Source organism: Malania oleifera, chromosome 8 (genome assembly GCF_029873635.1).
Source record: "Malania oleifera isolate guangnan ecotype guangnan chromosome 8, ASM2987363v1, whole genome shotgun sequence".
NCBI classification, from domain to species: Eukaryota; Viridiplantae; Streptophyta; class Magnoliopsida; order Santalales; family Ximeniaceae; genus Malania; species Malania oleifera.
In genome coordinates this window covers 26,324,548-26,348,060 of record NC_080424.1, presented here as the reverse complement: position 1 = coordinate 26,348,060, position 23,513 = coordinate 26,324,548, and the positions used below count along the sequence as shown (strand labels likewise).

General features: G+C 35.4%; 2 protein-coding genes across 3 annotated transcripts; one reads left to right on the top strand and one right to left on the bottom strand.

Moving 5' to 3' along the window:
* Positions 1–718: 718 nt before the first annotated feature.
* On the bottom strand, positions 719–23,302 carry LOC131161581 (transmembrane emp24 domain-containing protein p24delta3-like). Its single transcript, XM_058117424.1, has 4 exons — positions 22,933–23,302; positions 2,473–2,685; positions 2,279–2,355; positions 719–1,162 (listed from the first exon to the last, which is right to left on the bottom strand). The coding sequence occupies exons 1-4, from the start codon at positions 23,185–23,187 to the stop codon at positions 1,018–1,020; spliced, it is 690 nt and encodes a 229-aa protein (XP_057973407.1). The 5' UTR covers positions 23,188–23,302; the 3' UTR covers positions 719–1,017.
* LOC131161580 (uncharacterized) lies at positions 15,168–19,412 on the top strand. Of its 2 annotated transcripts, none has more exons than XM_058117423.1 (2): positions 15,168–19,078; positions 19,181–19,412. In XM_058117423.1, exons 1-2 carry the CDS (start codon positions 18,403–18,405, stop codon positions 19,357–19,359), a joined length of 855 nt encoding a protein of 284 aa, XP_057973406.1. In that variant the 5' UTR covers positions 15,168–18,402; the 3' UTR covers positions 19,360–19,412. Both variants share the same exon structure in this region; 1 of them encodes a protein (XP_057973406.1).
* Positions 23,303–23,513: the final 211 nt, after the last annotated feature.

The following is a 23,513-nucleotide window of genomic DNA, read 5'->3' as shown; positions in this document are numbered from 1 at the left end:
AGGATTTTCTTTGTATACATAGTAAGGATCAACTTCAGAACATTGGTGTGACACGATTCTGTAATGAGTGGAATGATCAGTAATAGATATTATAGTAATATAATGTTGGTTGTATCATTTATGACTGATTGTTCAATTACCCTTGATTTACACTTTGTAGGATGGTCCTTTACACGCCTTGCCAAGGTGAGAATCCTCCCTGACAAGGAGAGAAATGACTGCCCACATTAATGCAATCAAAAGCATTTATTCAAGCAAAACAAGACTACTTGTTCAGTCATTTTCCACGAGACAAACCCTCCACATGCCTTTGGAGACTGGCAGAAATGAGAAGTTATGGTTCCATTATTATGGAAATTATCCCTTAAAATTTGGATTTCCTAATTAGAATTACATCACATGGTAGACATTACAGAACTATTTCTGCCATGCAACCTAAGCCAGCCATTGAAAATCACTCCACATGCCTCCCAAGAATCACTCGAGGAATCTTGCACCAATGCATTTAAATTATTGGGCAGATGAGAATTCTGCTGAGTCACCCCCCTTCCACAGGTTCCACCATGGAACAATAATATGCCAACCACATCCCTTCCTTTCTCTCTCCCCCGGATCCCTTTATTTTTCTTTCATCCCCCTGAATAAGGCCACCTTATTTGAATGTGTGTGATATTGAACACCTCTGGGCAGAACAAAAAATAAGTCCACATAATGCATGTTTCCAAATTCCTTTCCATCCTTATCTATAACAGGAAACGGCATTAAACATCTTATGAGTAGCACTTCACAACCAATATTACAATAAATACTCTTGTTATCAGAAGACGATCAACATTCTCCACATCACAAGCTCGTCTGAAGTACAAAAATCACAAAAATCTCACTATCAATGAAAAAGACAATCCAAAAAGAAAGCTCCCCCACCTACAAATAAATTAAAAAAAAAAAGTTGAACATGGTACAAACAATCACAGGTTACCGTGCCTTTTTCATTTTGAATATTTGAAGTTTCCTAAATCAGATAAGCTTCTTTTTCTGAAAGAAGTGCCTCAGGTGCCACAACTGCCAAGCAGAAACCATAATGCAGACACCAAGCGACATGATACTGAACCATGCTACTCTTGAGTTCGTTGTTTCACTCACTTCCCTCATCTCTGCTTCCCTGTATGGAAAGATATCCAAAAAAAAACATAAGATTAACCAATTCCTTGTGCTTTGAAGGACTTATCCATCCGCCAGTTTGTTTCAAACAAAAATTGCATCCCCAATACTATTTGCATTTCTAATTAGGTTATGTTTAGTCCTAAGAATGGTCATTCCCAAGAATAAAGTAATCATAAACAAATGACAACATAAAAAAATTAATTAATTCATAACATGGAATAGGCAAGGAATGACTACTTCCAAAATTACACCATGGGACCTATTTCCATCATATTCCATGTTTGATTGAATAACATAACTTCATCTTTTTTTCTTAAAATTATAATATCCATATATAGTTTTTATTACATTCCATCTTGTTTCATCCTAATAGAACGTAACCTTGATGATTTAAAACAAATACGTGAAAGAAAGAAACAATAAATAAAGGTCTAAACTACCACGATAATTTAAGAGCAAAAATTCCAATTCTGCAACTCATTCCAGCAGTTAAAACAGGCAAAAATCCAAACAAGTTGGTAAATATTTATTAAAAAAAAAAAGGCAAAAGACACTAACCTCCCCGGAGGTTCGATAAAAAGACAATGACCTACCATAAAGTTTCAAAAATTTTAGAAACCCCCCCCTAAATTCCAAGGACCTCCCCTGAGGTTTGTCAAAACGACACAAACCTCCCCTTGTATCTTAAAAAAAAAACAAATTTTTTTAGGGGAGGTTTGTATCATTTTGGCAAACCTCAAGAAAAGTTAATGGCATTTTTGAAACCTCAAGGCAGGTATGTGTCATTTTTGACAAACTTTAGGGGAGGTCCCTAGGATTTTTGAAACATCAGGGAAAGTTTGTCTTTTTGTCAAACCTCAGGGAAGGTCAATGCCTTTAACCCTAAAAAAATAATATAAAAATACTAATATTCAAAGGTTAATTTGGCAATTTTTCAGTCAGGCCAAGTGCAAATTTGGTATTACAATGACTAAAGTCAAAAATAGGGAGGATACCTAAAGAGGATGGATGTTCTGCAAAAGAAAAAAAAAAAAACTAAAACAGAACAATTGTAAACAGAGAGGCACTAGGAAAGACTGCTTAGGAAATAAAACTAATGAGAAAAAGGAAATACCTGTCCTTAAGATAGACTAAACCTTGACGAATGGCTTCCACTACTCCCTCTAGTTTCCTCAACTCAAGTTCAACGCCCTGGACATTCATACAGCTCACACTGTGTGATCAGAAGAAAAAGAGGATGTGGGAGACAAGGCATCCAACATTCCAATGTAGATTTCATAGGTGATAAAGCATTTACTCAATACTTACCTCAATCTTCTCTTTCCTTGCAACCGATTCCCAATCCTTCGCTGCAATTCCAGTTCTCCATTCAAGGTTTATAGATACACCTGCACCTCCTTGATGATTCCCATCCAGCCAAAAACAGGCAATGTAGTTTCCAGCTTCAGTAGTTGTAAATGCAAACTGACCGTGGGTCACATTCTCAATGTGGTGAAGACTGTTTCCATAAGGGGATGTTACCTGTAAGGAGCATAGCCAGCAAGGAATTACAAATGGATTTTTAACATAGATTCAAATTCTGAAATAAAATATGCTTTTTAACGGGATTAAAAAAGAAATTACAGGAACCCAGTGTATGAAGGACACCTTAATCCAGCGAGGACATCTTATGATAAATATTGTCATCAGTTCAGTTCAACACTCAATCCTCCAAGTCTCAACTTTATTTCATATCTTGGGCCTCAGTAAGACTTCATCCTCAATCTTGATTATCTTAAAATCATCAGTGTCTCCAGGGAGGTTAGGTTCATTCACTACTATATTTTCTTCCTTTTGTGAACAAATCTTCATATTATTTTTTGCAATTCTAAACTTTTACCAATATCTCAAGCATTATCGCTCTAAACAAGATTCTTCTTTGAATATGATCATTCCACCACAAAGCTTTGGTCCTTTCCCACTAGAATTAAACACCAGCTCTTTTATTAAAACCATATCATTTCATGTACCAGTATCCAAGGCCCATTCTCCTTGTGTATTAGATTCAATATTAGATTCAACTAGTTCGTAAGTGGGGAAGAGAGAGTGTGCCAAAAAACACGAGACCGATAGCCTCTCCTCATCTCCAAAATCATTCATGACAGATGTTAAGGTTTGACATATATCATTGGCCGACAAGTTAACGGCTTAAGCTTTTAGGTAAAGTCGTTATATTACATGGTATCAAAGTCATGGTCGCCATGAGGTCCTGATTTCCAGTTTTTGTTACATACATTTATTTTATGGTTGTTAAAATTCTTTCATTTCCTGTAATGGGTGATTTATCTTTTATTTATCTATTTTCCTACAATCGAGCTGCACATGTAGGGGGAGTGTTAATGTTTGAGCCTTAAGGAAAGGTTGATATAGTAACACAAACACTAAATCAAGCACTAGTCTGTTTTGTAAAGGTCGGCCTTGTCCTAACAAACCTCACAATGTTGCAAGCGAACTGGTTTACCATCCACCCAATAGGTAAAATCCAAAGACACCCCTTGAGTTTTCCTGCACCCCGAGTTTTTTATAGCTACAAGAAAACCCCTCAGACAACAATATATTGACAATTGCACCCTTCTGTTAGTCAACAAGTAAAGAAATAGTTTGGGTCATTAATAAAATGACATTTTTACCCTCTCATCAATTTAATAAAAAATATATTTCCCAAAATAAATTAAGGTCTGATTCGATGATGACTATTCACTAAAATATTTTTTTTTAAAATATTACTTATAAATTAACTTGCTCCTTTTAAAAAAACTATTGCTGCCTACGTTTTTTTTTTTCCTAATAATTGGTTGAAGCTACCAATATTCATATTTCAATATCAACCATATAAATCCATTATCTAACATTCCTCTTCAACACTGAAAAAAAAGTACAAAAATATTAAGATTCAAAAAACAAATCCATCATTACCATAATAAATTAAGGCTCAAGTGTAATGATAAATAATAACTAAAATAAAAAATATACATTACTCTTTAACCAAGATAGTGACGAGATTAATGGGCCTCAAGTGCTAGACTTTTAGAGATCTCTCCTATTTCTTAGGAATAAGGGTAATGAATGTAGAATTCACAATGTTCCCCACCACGACATTACAGTGAAACTCTTCTTAAAACCTCAAAACGTCTAATTCCAAAACCTTCCTATTCTCCTAAAAGAAAGCCATTGTTAATCCATTAGGTCAAGGACCTCATCCCTGTTTAGCTCGAACATTGTATTTTTTATTTCCTAAGCCTCAAAAAGTCTCTCTAACCACATAGCCGAACTTGCTTCAATGGAGCTCCAACCAAGACCCACTATTATTAATCTAATCGAGGATTCCTCAGGTGTTTGTAGAACTTGGTGATCTCAGCCCTGATCTAGGATTACCCCTTCACCATATGCCCTGAATCTAGGAGAAGCTCCTTGATATAACTTTTCTTCCTCCCATTCACCACCTTGAAGTAGCCAAAATTGCAAACTCCTTCCTTGACTGACTTCACTTTTGACTTCTAACGCCAACTCATATCCTCTCTTAGTAAAAGATTCTCAAGTTCATTGCAGAGATTGGATCTCCTAGCACTAGCCTCCTCATCCAACAGATGACACTCCTCAAAACTATCCAACCCATCAACTCCTAAGAAAATGTTGTTCTTTGACTCTTTAATATTTCCAAATATCTCTTTATTCCATTGTTTCAACTTCATCATTACATACTTCAAGTTTTTCATCAATTTGAAACCCTCCTACCCCTGAATGTGACACTCGTCCCACCATTATCACATAAAATTCCGGAAGAAATGTGTTAACCACATATTTTCAAAATGAAATAGGGTGGGACTCACTCAAATGGATTAAACTCAAGGAGCAGAGGGCAATGGCCCAAGGTAGGTACTGGAAGATTTCTTGAATTTGCTGTGGAAAAGTGTCTTCCCAAGTATTAATAAACAGGAATTTGTCCATACGGGAGGATGCTTCTCTACCTCCTAAATAGAGATGGCAATATTGACCTTTATGTGGGTCAACCCTTTTACTTAAATGGGTGATAATTGGGTTACCCACCTAACCCATTAATTAGAAGGGTTCAAATGGGTTTACCCACTCAACTCATTTGTACCCACTTAAGTGACTCAACCCTTCAAGGCCCCAAATCCATACTCTAGAGTTCCACATCCCGACTCTTGACCCTCTTAGTCTCGATTGTGCGCCCAAAACAACCTGCTAGATTCAACAGCTCATCTGTGAAACGTGAATTTTGATCTACTCTCTCTCTCTTTGACTACCTACGATGGCATATACAAAATGAGGTTGATTCATGCGTTTTCTTTGTGCTATGGGTTCTCTGGTTCGGCTCTCATCCATTTTGAATCCTAGTTCTTGCAAAGGTATTCTCAATCTACAATCTTTTTATTTTCAATTAAATTCATATATTTTACTTTGAACCAATATTATTTCATTGATCAAGCCCTCTATTCCTCTCCATAATGAATCCAAAGCATCATGTTTGAATTTTGATGGTTTCTTTATGGTGTCAGCTCCCACCTGGTCTCATATGTTGATTATGTTCTCAACCCTGAATCACAATTTCTTTGAGAGTTATGCGATAGGAAGTAACTAGTTGAAGTACAATGAACAGTTTTGTGGAAGGGACGAGCTCGATGCAAGTGGTTATGGCACAAGTCTAAAGCAAACCCGTTAATTTTGATTTTTTTTTTTTTTCTTTTTTCCCCTTTTAATGTTGGTAGCCCAGCCTATCCCACAGGCTGTAGTATCCCCTCTACCCCTCTACACTTAGGCAATTACTTGCAGCTCCTAAGTCCATGGGGATTGAAACATTTGTGTTTGTGGCTGAGTTGCACAATGTTTAAATCATCCAACCAGCATAAAGGGGAAAAGTTGCAACTTTTTCATTTAGCATTTACGGTTGCAATTTCAGGAGCATTTTGTGAAGAAATCTTAAAATTTTTGTTGCGCGTCTACAATGCAACTAGGAGGCCTATAAAATTTATAAATGGAGTGCATGTTAATCAAAATCGAATGAGGAAAGACTGAAAAATCAAGAGGCAGAGGAAATCAATTTTTTTGCCTTCTTTTTAAAAAGAAAAAACTCCTGTTTGGTTTATTTTATGGGGGCTTGCCTCAAGAACTAAAAAGCTGAAATTTCGGTGGTTTGATTTTTCACTGTTTTCATAATCCTCATTCATATGAGACCATGGAAAGTCTTCTATGAAAATGCTATTGCAATTCTTTATGTTGAAAGGAGCAATGCTTGTTTTTTCAATGTAAACAATAAAAAATTTACTTCTGCTAATAAAAATATATTTTGGTCAAAATGGAGTGAGATGGAAATGAAATGAGATAAAAATTGAATCAAGAAACTGAAGAGATAAATTGAATGAGATAATGCTATGGCGCAACCAAACACCCTAGCCCCACTCCCTATTTTTTTGGTGCATTCCTAAACCTCCTTCCTTTTTTTGTTTCGTAGTTTTAATGTTGGCCCTGTTTCGTAGTTTCTCTATTTTCAAATTAAATATTTATAGTTAACTGAGCTTCCTTAGGCTATGTTATTAAGTAAATTCATGTTTAAAACTCGTCCTATATGCTACTCTCGTATTGTAATGCATTTAGCATTTGTAGTTGATTTATAGCAATGGAAGAAGAAACATTTGATGATATTGACATTGAACAAAGTAAGCAAGTAGTTCAACATGTGCTCAAAAATGCACTTCTCAAGTTTGGGGTGAATTTGAGAAGTTAAAAATTGCTATAAATGGAACTCAACAGGCTAGATGTAGGCACTGCGAGCAAACATTTTGTTGTCTAGTGATTATGGTACAAAGAATTTGCTATGTCATATAATTGAAAGTCGGAAAAGAGAAATGGGAGATTCTGGCGGAGTCATGCAACCTATAGATCAAGAAATATATCACGAGAAGTTAGCATTAGCCATTATTTGGCATGGATACCCATATTATTATGTTGAGCATAAGGGGGATAGGGATTTCCATGTGTTACGTTTAGATGTTCAGTCTGTTACAAGAAACACGGCTAAATCTGATGTGTTGAAATTGTATAGAACAGAAGGAAAAAGTCAAGCATGATATTGATGTCTGCCCTAGCAGGATATGTTTAATGATACATCTTATGAGTACACAACAACAACAACAAAAGACCAAGCCTTAAGTCCCACTAGGTGGAGTTGGGTACATGAGTCCTTTTCTGCCAATTTATGCGATACATATTATGAGTATATGATTGTTATAGTTCATTATGTTGATAAGAATCAGTTGTCACAAAATAAACATTTTAAGCTTTGTCATATGCCTCCCCCATATCGAGCTTGATATTGATAGAGAAATTGTTCCATTTATTGAAGGAGTGAGGAATTAAGAGAAAGATATCCACCATCACATTAAATAATGCCTCATATAATAATAATATGGTGAATATTTTGATGCGCCATACTTTCTTTAGGAGCTCCATAGTTTGTGGTGGAGAGTTTTCCCAAGTGAGATGCGGAGCACACATCCTGAATCTCATAGTTCGAAAAGGCCTAAAAATCATTGAGACATTTTTGTATAAGATTCATGAAAGTGTGAAGTATGTTAGAGGAACACCAAGAAGCAAGAAAAAATTCGCTACGTGTATTGCTCACACATAAAGTACATCAAGATGTGCCGACGAGGTGGGATTCTACATGCGTTATGCTTGAGAGGGCACTTCTATTTCATCCTTCATTTGTCCACTTGAGGCTCGTTGATTTGAATTATAAAGTATGTCCTTCTCAATAAGGATGGAATATAGCTAAGCAAATTGCAAGGATATTGAAGTCTTTCTATGAGATTGTCACTCTTTTATTTAGGAGTTCGTTACCCCACTATCAATCTTTATTTATTTGATTTATGGAAGATTCAAATGAGGATTAAAGAACAGTTGGACGGTAGGATGCATTGATAGGTACAATGGCACAAAGAATGAAGGAAAATTTTGATAAGTACTAGAAGTATTATTATGTTGTCATCTTTTGTCTTAATTCTTGATCTCACTGAAGTTAGAATTTATAGAATTTTGTTATTAACAAAATCTATGAAGGTCATACAGCAGATCATGTGATGAATGGACACGTAAAGTCAGGGTAATTAAATGATGAATACATGAAATTTACTCAATTTGACAATCATAGTACTTGTATAGTTAGGGGTGGAAGTCATGATAAGGGCTTTGATCATGGCATGGGCGATGAGAATTCTGAGTGTTCCTCCTTCTTGGCCTTAAGATGCTTCCCAGAACTTCTTCCAGCCTTTTACCTCCTCGCCATATGGCACACAAACCCATGGCATGGCCCCTTGTGAGGAATCTTCTCCAACCAGATGGATTGCTCAAAAAGAGTTAGCCTTCATTGAGGCATGATGATATGATTTGGTGTTCTACGCATTTCCACACAAGGATTCAAGGTTTTCGAGAACAAGAAGCTTCTTAGTTCGGTTTTCAGCCGCCTTCTCTCCTCCCTTGAAAGAGAAACAAAGAATCTGTCACATCTCGTTCTCTCTATGATACTGCAAGCTCTCTCTCTCTCTCTCTCTCTCTCTTCGAAGGTGAACCACTTTGTGTTGATCAAAATCATGTTTCTTCTCTCTTCTCTCATGTTTGATCAAAGATCGAAAACGAAGACACGAATCCTCAAAGAGCGGTTGAACAAAACTACAAAGCTGGAAAGTCTAGAGTAGCAAAGACTCCTCAAAGTGGCGAAACCAGCAAGGTAGGGCTAGTTATCGGCATTAGAGTTATATGACCACATCAAAGCATCGTTAGAGCAATGTGCAACTTCAGCAGTCCAGGAGTTTTCGACATGAAGGGGTTGATCACAAAAGCACCAAAGAGGTTGGAGTGCGCTTCGATTGGTATCCTTAACATCACAATCTATTTGGCCCACTTATTGGGAAATAAACAAGGGGCCTTTAAGGGAGATTTAGCCCAATTCCAACCACTTAAGCTCTTGAGGGAGCTTTAAGGATTTTGGAGATCTCGAATGCAAAAGATTTTCATTGGCCTAAAATGAGGTTGTGAACTATTTCTCCTTCACAGCCCCATGCTCCAGGGCCTCATCTTCAAGCGCAAGGCTCTACAAGCTCAACTCATGCCCATGAGCTAATTCAGAAGATTGGGAGTTGCAAGAGTTGTATAAACTATAAATTAGGTGCATGACTCGATAGGCTTCGAAAAGGCAAAGAACAGCAGGTATGGCTTTACGCAAGCAAGCAAGGGGAGTAGAATCAGATTCATAACACATTTTCTCAGGCAAAGGGGGTTTGTGTGAGTGCGCAGCATATATCCTCTTCTGTTGGGCAGGGAGATCAAGGAAGGAATGTTCTGAAATTTAAAAAGGGGCTTCTTTGGAGGATGGAGGTCTCAATAATTGAGACAGTCCAAGTTTGAGAAAGCACAAGGTGGAGATGTACAGGGAGACAAAATCTACGATTATTAGAAAGTCCGCATTATCACAAATGTATTCTCATCGGGGGCAGAGTATGGAAGGGACTGCTCAATGGAGAGGTCTTCTAATGCAGATAAAACGGGTGTAAAGTTTTTTTTGAAAGACATAGTGCTGGCACCTTTTACATTGAAAAGCCTTCAATTTGGTCGAAAATTGATCTACCAAAACAAGTTAGTGAAGGAAATTCTGTCAGGAAGAAGAAATGGGTTGATGTTTCAGACAGGGAGGATGAGTTGGACAGTGATTTGTTATGATAGAGGGCCACTTAACATCGAGGTTCGTGAACAAATCAGCTCAGAATCAGATCTTTTGAGGGAGTTTTGTGTTCAAAGAAGGATGGACTAGGCCAGGATGAGCAGACTAAGCCAGTTCATGGCCTTCAGTTTCAACATTTACTAGATAAAATGGGTTTGCAGTTAGCTAATTCTGAGGAACATGAAGTCTGGTTGGATGGTAATAAAAGTAAGGCTGGCAATTGGCAAATTTCCAATGCTCTATTAACTATGAGTCTATGACAGGAAGGGTCTGAAAAAGAGTTTTCCTCAGTGCCTGTTAGGTCTTCGGGTTGGTGGGCAGTTATGCTTCGGGGTTGTTTTTCTTTCTTTCATTTTATCTTTCTTTCTTGAGGAATCCTTGTCCTCTTTTGCTTGTATTCTCTTCCTTTCTTAATATATCTTCTTTTTTATCTAAAAAATATTGAAATCTTGATAAAAGTTTAACAAATTTCTACTAGCTTATGAAATATAAAAACATCCAAATATATCAAATATTACTATTTACAAACGAATGTCCAATAATTTTCCCATGGGACATCATTTTCAGCACCTAATTTTGCCTCGAGGCAATTCTAGATGTTCAAATTTCTAAAAAATAATAAACCCTTATATTTTGATTCTAGGCTTTTCCTGAAATTCCCAAATTTCAAATTGACATATTCAATTTTCTGCTCTCCTCTATCTCAGTTTTTGCTAACTCTATCCCTCCCTAGCCAAGTCATGCCTTCTCCTTCTTTTCTTTTTTCTTATCTCCAATCTCAAGTCTCTAATTTTATTTCATAAGTATACCAGTCACTTAGAATTTTAAGCGTTTTATTCCACCTTACTTTTTCCACAAGTACCTAAAATTCAAAATTTATCAAAAAAGGCATCTTTACTTTAATTTCAAATTTAAATATAACTTATCAAAATTGAATTTCTTTCCTTGCATTTGGGAGCATGGAATTGGGACCTTGGATTTGGATTTATGTGTTTTGGACAAGATGTAGTATAAAATTGTATTTCTTCCAAACCTACACAAATCCAAATCCAAGTCTTGAAATCCACACTCCCAAACACTAACTTTGTGATTTCCCATTTTCCAATTAAGAAACTTCAAAAATACCTAAAAATTATAAATAAATTTTTTTAAAAAAAATCTCCTAAATTTGTTACTTTATTTTGATACTAGAAAAATGTTGAAAATATTCCATAAATTGATTTTCTTTGTATGATTCTCTTTTCTAGATTTAAAACGATGATAACAAAATCAAATAAGAATAATGAAATTTTAATTTTGGGGATTTTATTTTACTTTTCTTTCTTTTTCTCTTTCCATAATGCTCTTGTTTACATACTCAAGGCCCATTTAGTTGTGGAAAACATTTTCCATTTTTCAATTTTTAGTTTCCAAAGAAATATAAAAATTTTAGTCTATTTTTTAAAATTTTTCAAGATTCATGTTAAAAAGGTAGAAAACAAAGAGTTTGTTTTTAAATGTGTAAAAAATAATTTTTCATTTTTTATTTTTAGATTTCAAAATGATCACAAAAAGGACAACTTGTTTTCCATTTTTCCAAATTTTATGTAAGGTCATATTTGGAATCATGGATTTGGGGGTTTGAAATTAGATTTGTGTGGATTTAGAAGAAATTATATACATAATCCATATAAATTAAAGTCCAAGATCCATATTCCATGCTCCCATATGCAAAGTAAGGATTAGAAATCTAGAAAAATAATGAAAATATTTTTTCAAATTTTATATATTAATTTGAAAAATTGGAAAACAAGGTGGCATTTTTGAAATTAATTAAAAAATTAGAAATGAAAAATGAAACTATTTCCACAAGAAAATATTGTCAAAACTATATTTTTCTTTTTTTTCATTTATTTCATTACAAATTTTTGTAAAAATGAAAAATTAACAAATTTTTTTTGTAATTTTTGGAAAAAAAAAATAGAAAATGAAAATTGTTCTCCACAACTAAACAGGCCCTCAGGTTTCCACTTGATCCTTTAGCTCAGCTCTTTAAACTCCACGTCTACAACTTGCGTAATTCATAACAAACAAGGCAAAAATAGGCATTCTCCCTACATTTTGGAAATTTAAAAATTACGACTGTAAATTAAAACACACAAAAATAAGGCGAAGATCCAAACATGAAGACAAATGAGGAATGTGTAGTACAAAGTACAATACGAAAAAAACACATTTTTTGTAATTCTCTCAAATGAAATGTGCCATAGTTTTAGCTAAGAGACATAAATCACAATTCACAATGATATCATGTGGAACTAAAACTTTCAGGATAGAATTCCTATAAAAGGCCCCCCTCCCCCCCACAAAACAAAAACACCAATCCCCTTAGACATTACAATATTTTCCCTTTATGGCTGTGGGAGTCTTATCATGCTAAACGCCCCTCACACCAGAATCCCTTTAGAAGTACCCCCACTAGTCCCACTTCCCCCCCCCCACCACACTTCCATACACACACACACCAAAAAAGAAAAAAACATAAGTCAACTTATCTATCATTGAGTTTTGGAGCATGGATTTTGAAGCTTGACTTTGGAGTTGTATTGTTTAGATCAAATTGTAATACAAAATTGTATTGAGTTTTGTCTAAGTTTGCACAAATCCAAATCAAAGAGTCAGACTTCATGCTCCCAAACATACCATGTATGTTTTTCATACTATCATCACTACAATCACCTAGTCCTAGTAGGATGCAAAAGCACTTCTAGACTAACCCCCATTTCAGCAAAAACAATTTCAAAAATTATATCTTATTGTCTACTCCTTAATGAGTCATTTTGCAATCCTTATTGAGTGCCTTAGGCATTTCAAAAAAGTGTTAGGAGTATTGATGTTATAGATGACAAACAACACCTTCATACAAGTGCTCCTGTACATGATCTCACAATAACAAAAATGTGATACATTAAAAATCATGTATCAATTGGCAATATCTTTCTACTTTTCTTCCTCAATTTTGTTTTTCTGCTTATCTCTTTACTTACTCTTTGCAAGTCATAGTCATTCAATTTCTAACAATGCAACACTGCTCAGTTTAGCCAACAGTCGGTACTAATCCTTTAATATCAAACCCCAACATCATTCCCTTTCCCTAAAAAAATATGTTTTATTTGTCCTATTTTTAGTCCAACTAATCTTAAAATGCAAACTTTAATGTATTTAGCTACATTAAATTCCCATTTTTAGCATACAACTCAAATCAAACCATCAATCCACCCACCAACCACATGGGACTATAGCCAAGGGCAGGACCCATAAAGTGTTCTCTGATCCAGCCCTCAACCCTTTCTATTGCATTTTTAATCCACATATACAACAACAACAACAAAACCAAGCATTAGTCTCACTAGGTGGGGTCGGCTATATGAATCCCTTTCCACCAATTTATGCAATCATGGACCATTTCTTTTGTTAGATTCAAGGATATTAAATTCTTACTCACTATCTCCTCCCAAGTTATTTTAGGTCTACCCCTACCCCTTCTACTACCCCCCACAGTAACTAAGTCACTCTTTCTCACAAGTACATTATGTGGCCTACGTTGCAAGTGTCCATACCATCTGAGTTGTCCCTCCCTTATCTTATCTTTTATAAGAGCTACACCTAACTTACCACGAATATGTTCATTCCTTAATTTATCTTTCAATGTTATACCACTCATCCATCTAAGCATTCTCATCTCGGCAACTTTTACTTTTTGAATATTATGTTTCTTCGTCGCCCAACATTCCGATCCATATAGCATAACTTGTCTTATAACTGTCCTATAAAACTTCCTTTTCAATTTTAAGGGTATTCTATGATCACTGAGCACACTTGAAGCATTTCTCCATTTTACCCAACCTACTTTAACTCTATGCATTACATCATCTTCAATTTCTCCTTCAGCTTGCATAATAGATCCAAGGTATCGAAATCTACAAGTGTTATTTATTTCTTCATCATCAAGTTTAACTTTGTCTCCAATATTCCTTCTATCATTACTAAAATTACATTTCATATATTCTATCATATTTCTACTTATCCTAAAGTCTCTAGATTCCAAAGCTTCTCTCCATAATTCTAACTCGGCCTCTACTCTGTCCCGAATTTCGTCAATTAATACAATATCATCTGCAAACAACATACACCATGGAACCTCCTTTTGAATACTCTTAGTCAATTGATCCATCACTAAAGCAAAAAGATAAGAACTCAAAGCAGATCCTTGATGTACACCTATGGTGATTGGAAATTCTCTAGTTTCTCCATTTATAGTCCTTACACTAGTCATTACTCCATTGTACATATCCTTAATGACATCGGTATACCTACTACATACACCCTTTTTTTCTAAAATCCACGATAGGACTTCCCTAGTTATCCTATCATATGTTTTCTCAAGGTCAATAAATATCTATGCAAGTCTCTCTTCTTTTCCATAAACTTTTCCATTAATCTTTTTAAAAGATAAATAATTTCTGTGGTAGATCTTCCAGGCATAAAACCAAATTCATTTTCTTAGACTTTCATTTCTAACCTTAATCCTTGTTCAACTACCATTACCCATAGTTTCATCGTATGACTTATAAGTTTAATTCCACGATAGTTATTACAATTTTAAATATCTCATTTATTTTTGTATATAGGTATTAAAGTGTTTTTCCTCCATTCATCTGGCATTTTCTTAGTTTTTACAATTGTATTAAATAAATTAGTTAACCATATAATTTTGTTATCACCTAAGCATTTCCAAACGTCAATTGGGATGTTATCTGGTCCCATAGCTTTCCCATTTTTCATTTTTTTTAGGACAAACTTAACTTCGTTAACTCTAATTTTGTGACTAAATTTCATATTTTTAATCTTTTCCTCATTTGACAATTCTAAATTTAAGCCTTCTATTTGGCTTTCATTAAACAACTTACTAAAAAAACTTCGCCATCTTTCTTTAATGTCTTCATCCTTAACCAAGACAATATCATCCTCACTTTTTATACATTTTACATTTCCTAAGTCCTTACTCTACCTCTCTCTAACTTTAGCAAGTTCGAATATATCTTTTTCCCCTTCTTTTGTACCTAATCTATCATAAAAACTATTAAATGATCTATATTTAGCTTCACTAATGGTCTTTTTTACATCTTTTCTTGCCTCCTTATCATGGTTTTAAATAACGGCCGTTACGTAGCGTAACGGCCGATACGTAACGGAAATCAGAGGGCCCGAAACCGATACGGGCCGATATTGCGGTTCGGAAAAAATTCACGGCCATAACGGCCGTTACGGAGGCGTAACGGCACGTAACGGCCGATACTCCAACGTTACATGTCGTAACGTCCGTTACGGACCGTTACATGGCCGACAGGTAGCATATTCGCTGACGGGCAGCAGGCAGCAACGCTGCTTTCCCCCTCTCCCCAGTCCCCACACCCATCTGCCATTCAAAGGCTAAAAAGGAAAGTTACAAACTGACCTTGAAAATTTGTTGGCCTTCGGCAATAAGAAGGCTTCGAAGCCTGAGAGTGAGCACACCGAGGCTACCGAGCAGATCTACTCAGAATTGCAGACTTGCAGTTCCAGGCTTCCAGTTCCAGCAACTTGGCGAGTCACCGGCGACGGCAAAAGGTCTGCAGCAGCTCCGCCAGTCATCGCAGTCGGCACCTTCCTCCGCTAGTCGTCGCAGTCGCACCAGCCAGCCTCTCGATTTCAGCTTCGGAGGCTCGGAGCTTGGAGTCATCGCTGGCTCGCTGCTTTTGCTTCGCTCCTTCGACTGTTCGAGGCTCCTCTGAGTTCCCTCGAATCCCTCCTCTCTCTCGGTCTGACTCGACTACAGGCCTCAGCGTATGAGACACTCTAACACCCACAGCACTTTTCATTATGTTTTTTTTGTTTTTTAAATTATATTTTGTTGCACCACAGGCCACAGCCCTTTTCATTCCTTTCATTCTGTTTATTTTTTTAAATTATATTTTGTTGTAAAATAGGTTTGTTAAATTGAATTAAAAAAAAAGTAATTTAATAGAGTAAAAAATTAGAAATTATTAATAATTATGTAAAATAAAATTTTCTTAATTTATAAATATTTTAATTGTATTATATTTTTTGAAAGATAATTATGAAAATTAATTCCATGACATAGCAAGCAATTATTAATATTATATAATTAATATTTTTTAAGGTTAGTAAATAATTAATATTTACCAATAATAATTGAAGCCTTTTTTATAATAATATTTGAATATCAATAATCCACTACTGCATTCACCATCTAAACAAAGCATTAAAATAATGTATGTACACAAGACATCCATGTGATGGCATTTATATTATCTAGGCTTAATTGAGCTCTATTTTTCACCATTCTTAAAGAATTCCAAGGAATACTCTGCACAATTATTAGAATATTTAGTCTTAGGATTTGCCAAACTTATAGAAATAAAATTAATTCATGGCACCAATTGGCTAACATACTATTTATGTCAGCTGGATAAAGTGGTCATTTTGATAAAGAAGATATCATATTCACTCCCATCTATTGAAAAAATATTAAATAATATTCATATTATAAAAGAAAAAAAAATTAAATAACATCTGTCACCCATTTTATGTTACATGTGTATCTACTTGCCATTTCTTGAGTAGGTTGACCCTGTTTATTAATATTTTTTAAGTTTTAAAACATTATTTTGACCTTAAATTTAAAATTAGGTAAAATAAATGTTTACATCTATTTTTAGTTTTTAGTTATCAAATAAAGTAAAAATTAATAACTTAATAAAAAAAAATTAATCTAATAGTTAATACATTAATAAATTTGATTTTTACTAATTACTACTAGAATTTGTAGAAAAATTTAATTTTAATCCATATACTGAGAAAATGTTTAAAAAATTAAATAGTCAATTTGTAATGTATGGATCTCTATTTGTGATGCTATGATGTATATGAAAATAGAGTAAAAATCTTTTTCACCTGTTAATTTCTTATAGTTATAAATGAAAATAAAATCAAGCTATAAAAAATAATGAAAATATCTTTTTAAAGATAAAGGAATATATTTTTTTTGTAATAAAATATCTAATATTTTATAATTTTGTTTATTTAAATATAAAAATAATAAACATTACTTATTATTTTTAATCAAATATTATACTTATTTTTACGTAATAAGTATTTAAAATTAGGACTATTTAGTACTTATTATTTAATATTTACTAAATTACTAATTATATTATTCCTGTCATTGTAGGAAGGTTGTAAGTTGTAACTTTGTATTTTCTTTATATTTTGTGTAGAGATCATCAAATTAAGTCTATCAATATGTCACGTGATAGAGGAAATGAAAACTTACCTAGTGAAGATATTGGATGGCATTTTGGTACTGCGGTAGACGGTAATAGACATGTTATTATGTGTAAATTATGTGGGAAGATAATCAAAGGGGGCATTACACGCTTGAAACAACACTTGGCACATAAAAAGGGTCAAGTAGCTGGATGCTCAAATGTGACCACACAAGTAAAAGAACAAATGATGAAACATCTACAACAGTATGCTGAGAAGAAAAGAGATAAACAAAAAAGGCAAGAAGAAGCAGAAGCCCAAATTAGAGGAGATTTTGAGAATTTGAGCGATGAAGAAGACTTGGAAGAAGAAAGTATGAGATTTGCTCGACAAGAAAGCATGCGATCGCAACAACAATGGGAAGATAGACAAAGATTTCGAGCAAGAACAACTGGAAGGGGTAATATTTATGAAGAGGGAGGTGGCTCTGGCAGTGGTGCTACCAGTGGTTTCAATAGAGCAGGAGCTCGATCTTATAGTGGTCGAGAAGCTGGAGGTAGTGGACGACAATGGATCAATCCTGATGCCCCTGAAGCTAGACTAAAGGCAATGGATCCTATTTTAGAAAGAAGCAAGAGTGCGAAACAACCAAAACTCAACACAAAGTTACTGAAAGGTTTAAGAAGTAAATTAGGAAAAGCGGTTGGAAAATTCCTAATTTATAATCGGATTCCAGCGAATGTAGCTGACTCTCCATTTATGCAGCCTATGCTTGATATTGCTGCAGAGGTTGGAAAGGGGGTGAAGGGTCCATCACCCTATGAGATATCTGAAATTTATTTGGAGCAAGAGTATCAAGAAATGAAAAATTATATAGCTTCTTTTGCTGGAATTTGGAAGGAAAGAGGTGTAACACTTATGTGTGATGGTTGGTCAGGACCAACTAGAAAACACATTATAAACTTTTTAGTTTATTGTGATAGAGGCACCGTGTTTCATAAATCAGTTGATGCCTCTGATGTGCCAAGCAGAACAGCTGAATATTATTTCAGGTAATTTTCTAATTTTAATTGTATATGCAAATAGTATTATGGACTTGCATGTTTTTAATTAAATAGTAGTAATTATTGAATATATAATTTCATTTCAAATTAATGGATGAGGTGGTTGAAGAAATTGGAGAGGAGAATGTTGTCCAAGTAGTGACTGATAATGAAGCTGCAATGAAGGCAGGAGGAAAATTATTAATGCAGAAGAGGCCCAATCTCTATTGGACAGCATGTGCAGCTCATTGCATAGACCTTATTCTTGAAGATATTGGTAAGAAAAGTAACGTGAAGAAGGTCTTAGAAGATGCAAGAACAATAACCTCATTTATTTACAACCACACATGGACAGTGAATTTCATGAAGAAATTCACAAATAATAGAGAGTTACTTCGCCCTGCCATCACTCGATTTGCCACAAATTTCATTGCTTTGGAGACTATTGTCAGGCATAAACAAGCACTAAGGGAAATGTTTACATCTGATGCTTGGAAAAACTCAAGGTTTGGAATGGCAAAATCAGGCCCAGCATATGATTCAAAGAAAATTATCTTAGGCAAAGAGTTTTGGCAAAAGGCCTCTGATATAATTAAAGTGCAAGAACCCTTGGTGAAAGTTCTTAAATTGGTTGATGGTGATGAAAAACCAACCATGGGCTTCATATACGAGGCAATTGATAGGGCGAAGTTGGCCATTCAAAAAGATTGCCGGTTTTACAAAGACTATTGGAAAATTATTGACAACCGGTGGAGTTTTCAGTTGCACCAAGATTTGCACGCTGCTGGTAAGTGTAAATCAAATACAATTTCTTATTATTTTAACTTTTAAATTATGCATAGTTGCATTAGAAAACTATTGATTAATATGTTTCTAAATTTAATTGTAGGGTATTTTTTGAACCCACAATTTCTTTATGGTGCCCCACCCTCTCCTGAAGTTGCTAGAGAAGTCATGGATGGAGTTAAAAAAGTGATAACCAAGTTGGTACCCGATATAGATACTCAAATTCGGGCTATTAATCAAGTAAGTATTGGTTCCATTAAATTGAATAATGAATTGTTCTAGTATTCTGTAATACTTTCAAGAATAATTATTAATACATCTAATTAATTAATTATATTTCACAATCATCATTTTTTAGTTGTTGCTATATCGAGATAGGCAGGAGACTTTTGGAACCCCGTTAGCTCAAAGGGCAGTGAAACAAACAAATCCTGGTAAATATGGCTATATAGCTAAATAATGGAAAATTACTCTATTTTCTCTCTTTGTGTTCAAATTTGACTTTTGAAATACGCTATACTAACATAAAACTCTTTTTAATTATTCATGCAGCTGAATGGTGGATTCATTATGGCTTGTGTGCTCCTGAGCTCCAAAGAATAGCAATTAGAGTTCTTAGCCAGACCACATCAGCTTCGAACTGTGAGCGTAATTGGAGCACCTTTAGCCTCATCCATACGAAAACAAGAAATAGATTAAAGTACATGAGACTACAAAAACTTGTTTTCGTACATTACAACATGAGGTTAAAGTTAAGACGTACAATGAGAAGAAGCCAACGAGAAATTGAAGAGGGTTTCAATCCTATCAATTTGGACTACATTTTCGAAGAAGATGATCCTTTAAGTCAATGGTTAGAGGAGAGAGAGACACCACTACTCGACGGTCAGGACAATTCAAATTGGTTAAATGAAGAGGTTGGTGGTACTACAGAAGGAGGTGATCAACCACCAATAAACGCGCATGATGATTCAGGTTCAAGCCCTGAACGTACACAAAGTGATGACAATCTTGGTTTGAGCCCACCAAGTGATGATGATGGTAATAGTGGTGCTGGAGCTGGGGTTGGGGGGGGTGGCAGTGGTGGTGGTGGAGGCGGCGGTGTAGAATATAATTATGGATATGATACAGGGACATCATTTGGAAGGGATATATATCCTTCTGATCCTTATGGACTACATGACATACCTGAAAATTATGACTTGGGTATTCCTCCAGGGAACCAATCTTCACAACCCAGGAGAAGGAGGAGTGCTCGTGGTGACCCTAGCGATTCTACTGAAGATTCATATGGTGTGGTTCGTAGTTTTGGCGACTTTGGTTTAGATGGTTCATCATCACAATCATTTGGATCTCATCCAGCATATCCACATTATGCATCTCGTGACTCACATTTTTATCCCAGTGGATTAGGAATCTCAGGATCTAGTGAGTCTTCTTCTACACACTACCCAGAGCCAGCCCCTGCCCCAACTTATAGACATTATTCAGGAGAATTTTCATCACCAGTACATTTTCAAGAGCAACAACAAAATGATGCAAACTTGGGTTCATTCAACTATGTATTTCCACAAGGATGGGGAGATAATTTCCCATCCCAATCTCAAGATACAGATGCAAATTATGAAGACCCTCCACGTCATTCTTTTTGGTGGTGACATGTGTTATATTATAAATTTGTAATATTGTATTCATGTATTTTCAATTATTTATTGATATTTGATATTAATCACTTTTTAAATTCATGTATGTGTAATGTGTATATTGAGTATTAAGTCTATTGAGTATTGATTCATTTTTAGTAACTTTATGACTTAAATTAATTGATTCTTACATTTCTACATCTTTTTACTCATTAAAGTAATGTAAACTATAAAAAAATATGCTTTTTTTGTAAACAGCGCACTAAAATTAATATAAAAATCATAATGCCTATTAAAAAGCATTTGTAGGTTGAATGAAAGCCTTCAAAATTCATTAAAAATCATGTATTAATGGATTTCATGCTTATTTTTTAATTTTCGCATGGTTGTGCATGCGTGAAAAAAATTCACGACCGTTACGCCCGCTTCCCGTTACGTAACACCCGCGTCTCCCGCGACCCGCGACACCCGCGACCGTTTCGCGACGTTACCCGCGACCGCGATTTCGAACCATGCTCCTTATATTTTTCAAAGTTATCTCTATTTCTACATTTTTGCCACATTTTATACCAAATTCTTTTTGTCTTTATGATTTTTTGTATATCTTTATCCCACCACCAACTCTCTTTACTATTCGAGAATCTTCCCCTTGATTCACCTAAAACCTCTTTTCCTATCTTTTAATAGAGCTAGCTAATCTATTCCAAAGAGTATTTGTATCTATCCCATCATCTATGGTCCTCCCATCTTTGATCATTTTATCTTTAAATTTTATTATATTTTCTCCTTTTAGGTTCCACCATCTAGTTCTCTTACACTGGCTTATTTTATCATTTTTCTTGCATTTTTTAATACATATATCTAACACTAAGACTCTATGTTGTGTGGTTAGGATTTCACCTAGAGTAACTTTACAATCCTTGTATGATAAACAATCTACCCTCCTAGTTAAAAAAAAAAATCTATTTGACTTCTATTTTGTCCACTTTTAAAGGTTATTAACTATTTTTCTCTCTTCTTAAAGCAAGTATTCATTATACTAAAATCATATAACATAGTAAAGTCTAAAATCATCTCCCCATACTCATTTTTGTCTCCATATCCATATCCTTTATGCATTCTTTCATAATTTTTATTATCTCTTCCAACATGCTCATTCAGATCTCCTTCAATAAATATTTTCTCAGTCCCTGGTATTCCTTGTATAATACTATCCATATCTTCCCAAAATTGTCTCTTAAAATTTTCTGCTAAGCTGACTTAAGGAGCATACGTACTAATGATATTTATTATCTCTTGTCTTAATACCATCTTGATTTTTATAATTCTATCCACTATTCTAGTTACATCCACAACGCTATCTTTTAAGTTTTTGTTTATAATAATGTCTACTCCATTCTTATGTTTTTTTTTTCCAGTATACCAAAGTTTAAATCCAGATTTATCAATTTCTCTAACTTTCTCCCCCACCCACTTAGTTTCTTGGAGGCAAATTATATTAATTCTTCTTTTGATCATTGTATCTACAATTTCCATACATTTACCTGTAAGTGTCTCTATATTCCAAGTTGCTAATCTAATCCTAATTTTTTGAACTATCGTCTTTACCAGCCCACGTCCAGAATGATGCAAAAACCCTTACATATTCGATACCGTACCCAAGCGCCGACACGGCGCATCACTTCGGGGCGACGACCTATCCCACCCTCGCCTACTTTTTGCTACTTTCGGGTGGTTCAAGTGCAATACGTCACTCGTAGGGAATGCCCCAGCAAATATTCAGTAAGGATTCATATCAGAGTGATCTAACAAATTTTTCGCTGACTATCAGCTACCTAACGTAACCCTCCTCCTTTACTTGGGAGCAGCTTTGTGTGAAAAAATTAGGAGCTTGAATTTCAAGCTTAGATTTGAATTTGTGAATTTGGAGAAAATGCAGCCTAAAATTATAATGAATTTTGTATGTAAATCCAAATCTAAGGCTAAAAATCTCCGCACCCACCACAACCTAAGCTTTCAAAAGCAGAGTTATTTTCGGTTATATAATCTTATGGAACCAATGTAATCGTACGTGTTTGATTATGTCATAATTAAAACAGAAGCCGAAGTCGAAGATCAAGAACACTCCAAAACAAAGTAAAATCAACGAGGCAGAGATTTGGAAATGGAATGATTCAATTTGGGGAGAATTGAGGAGGGGAAAAGTAGGTACCCGTGCAGAGATGGTGGGAGGGCGTTGGGAAGCCTCATCATGGTGGGCGCCGTCGTCGTGGGCGTCGTTGACGACGACGTAGTCGGCCAAAACGACGACGTTGTTCTGGATTTCTTCAGACACGCACTTGGTTCCTGAAGTGGGAAGGCTCAGCCATATGGCTTCTGCAGTTGGTAGAAGACGATGACTCCCAAAGCACACTAAAAACAATAGCCACAGCAACACCGGAGCGCGTGACGCAGTCTTCTCCGCCATTGTCGCTTATGCCCGACACCACCAATTCTCAGACCCCCTCCCCTCTGCCTCTCTACTTCTCTCTCTCCCTCTCAGGTTTCTCTTCTCTTCAAGCGTTTTTGGGGGAGTCAAAAGACATACATTACATGAGGAAGGTATTATATAGTGACGTGTCCCTCTATGATTGGGTATTCTATGGAGCCATCCAATCATAGATAGCCACGTCACCGATAACTTTCAACCCTTACTACGTCGTCCAATCAGAGTTCTCTCATCGTCGTGGATCCCGACGGGCCGAGCAATGGGGTTGTGGGCGGGTGGGATTGGCGAGTGGGAAGCACGAACAA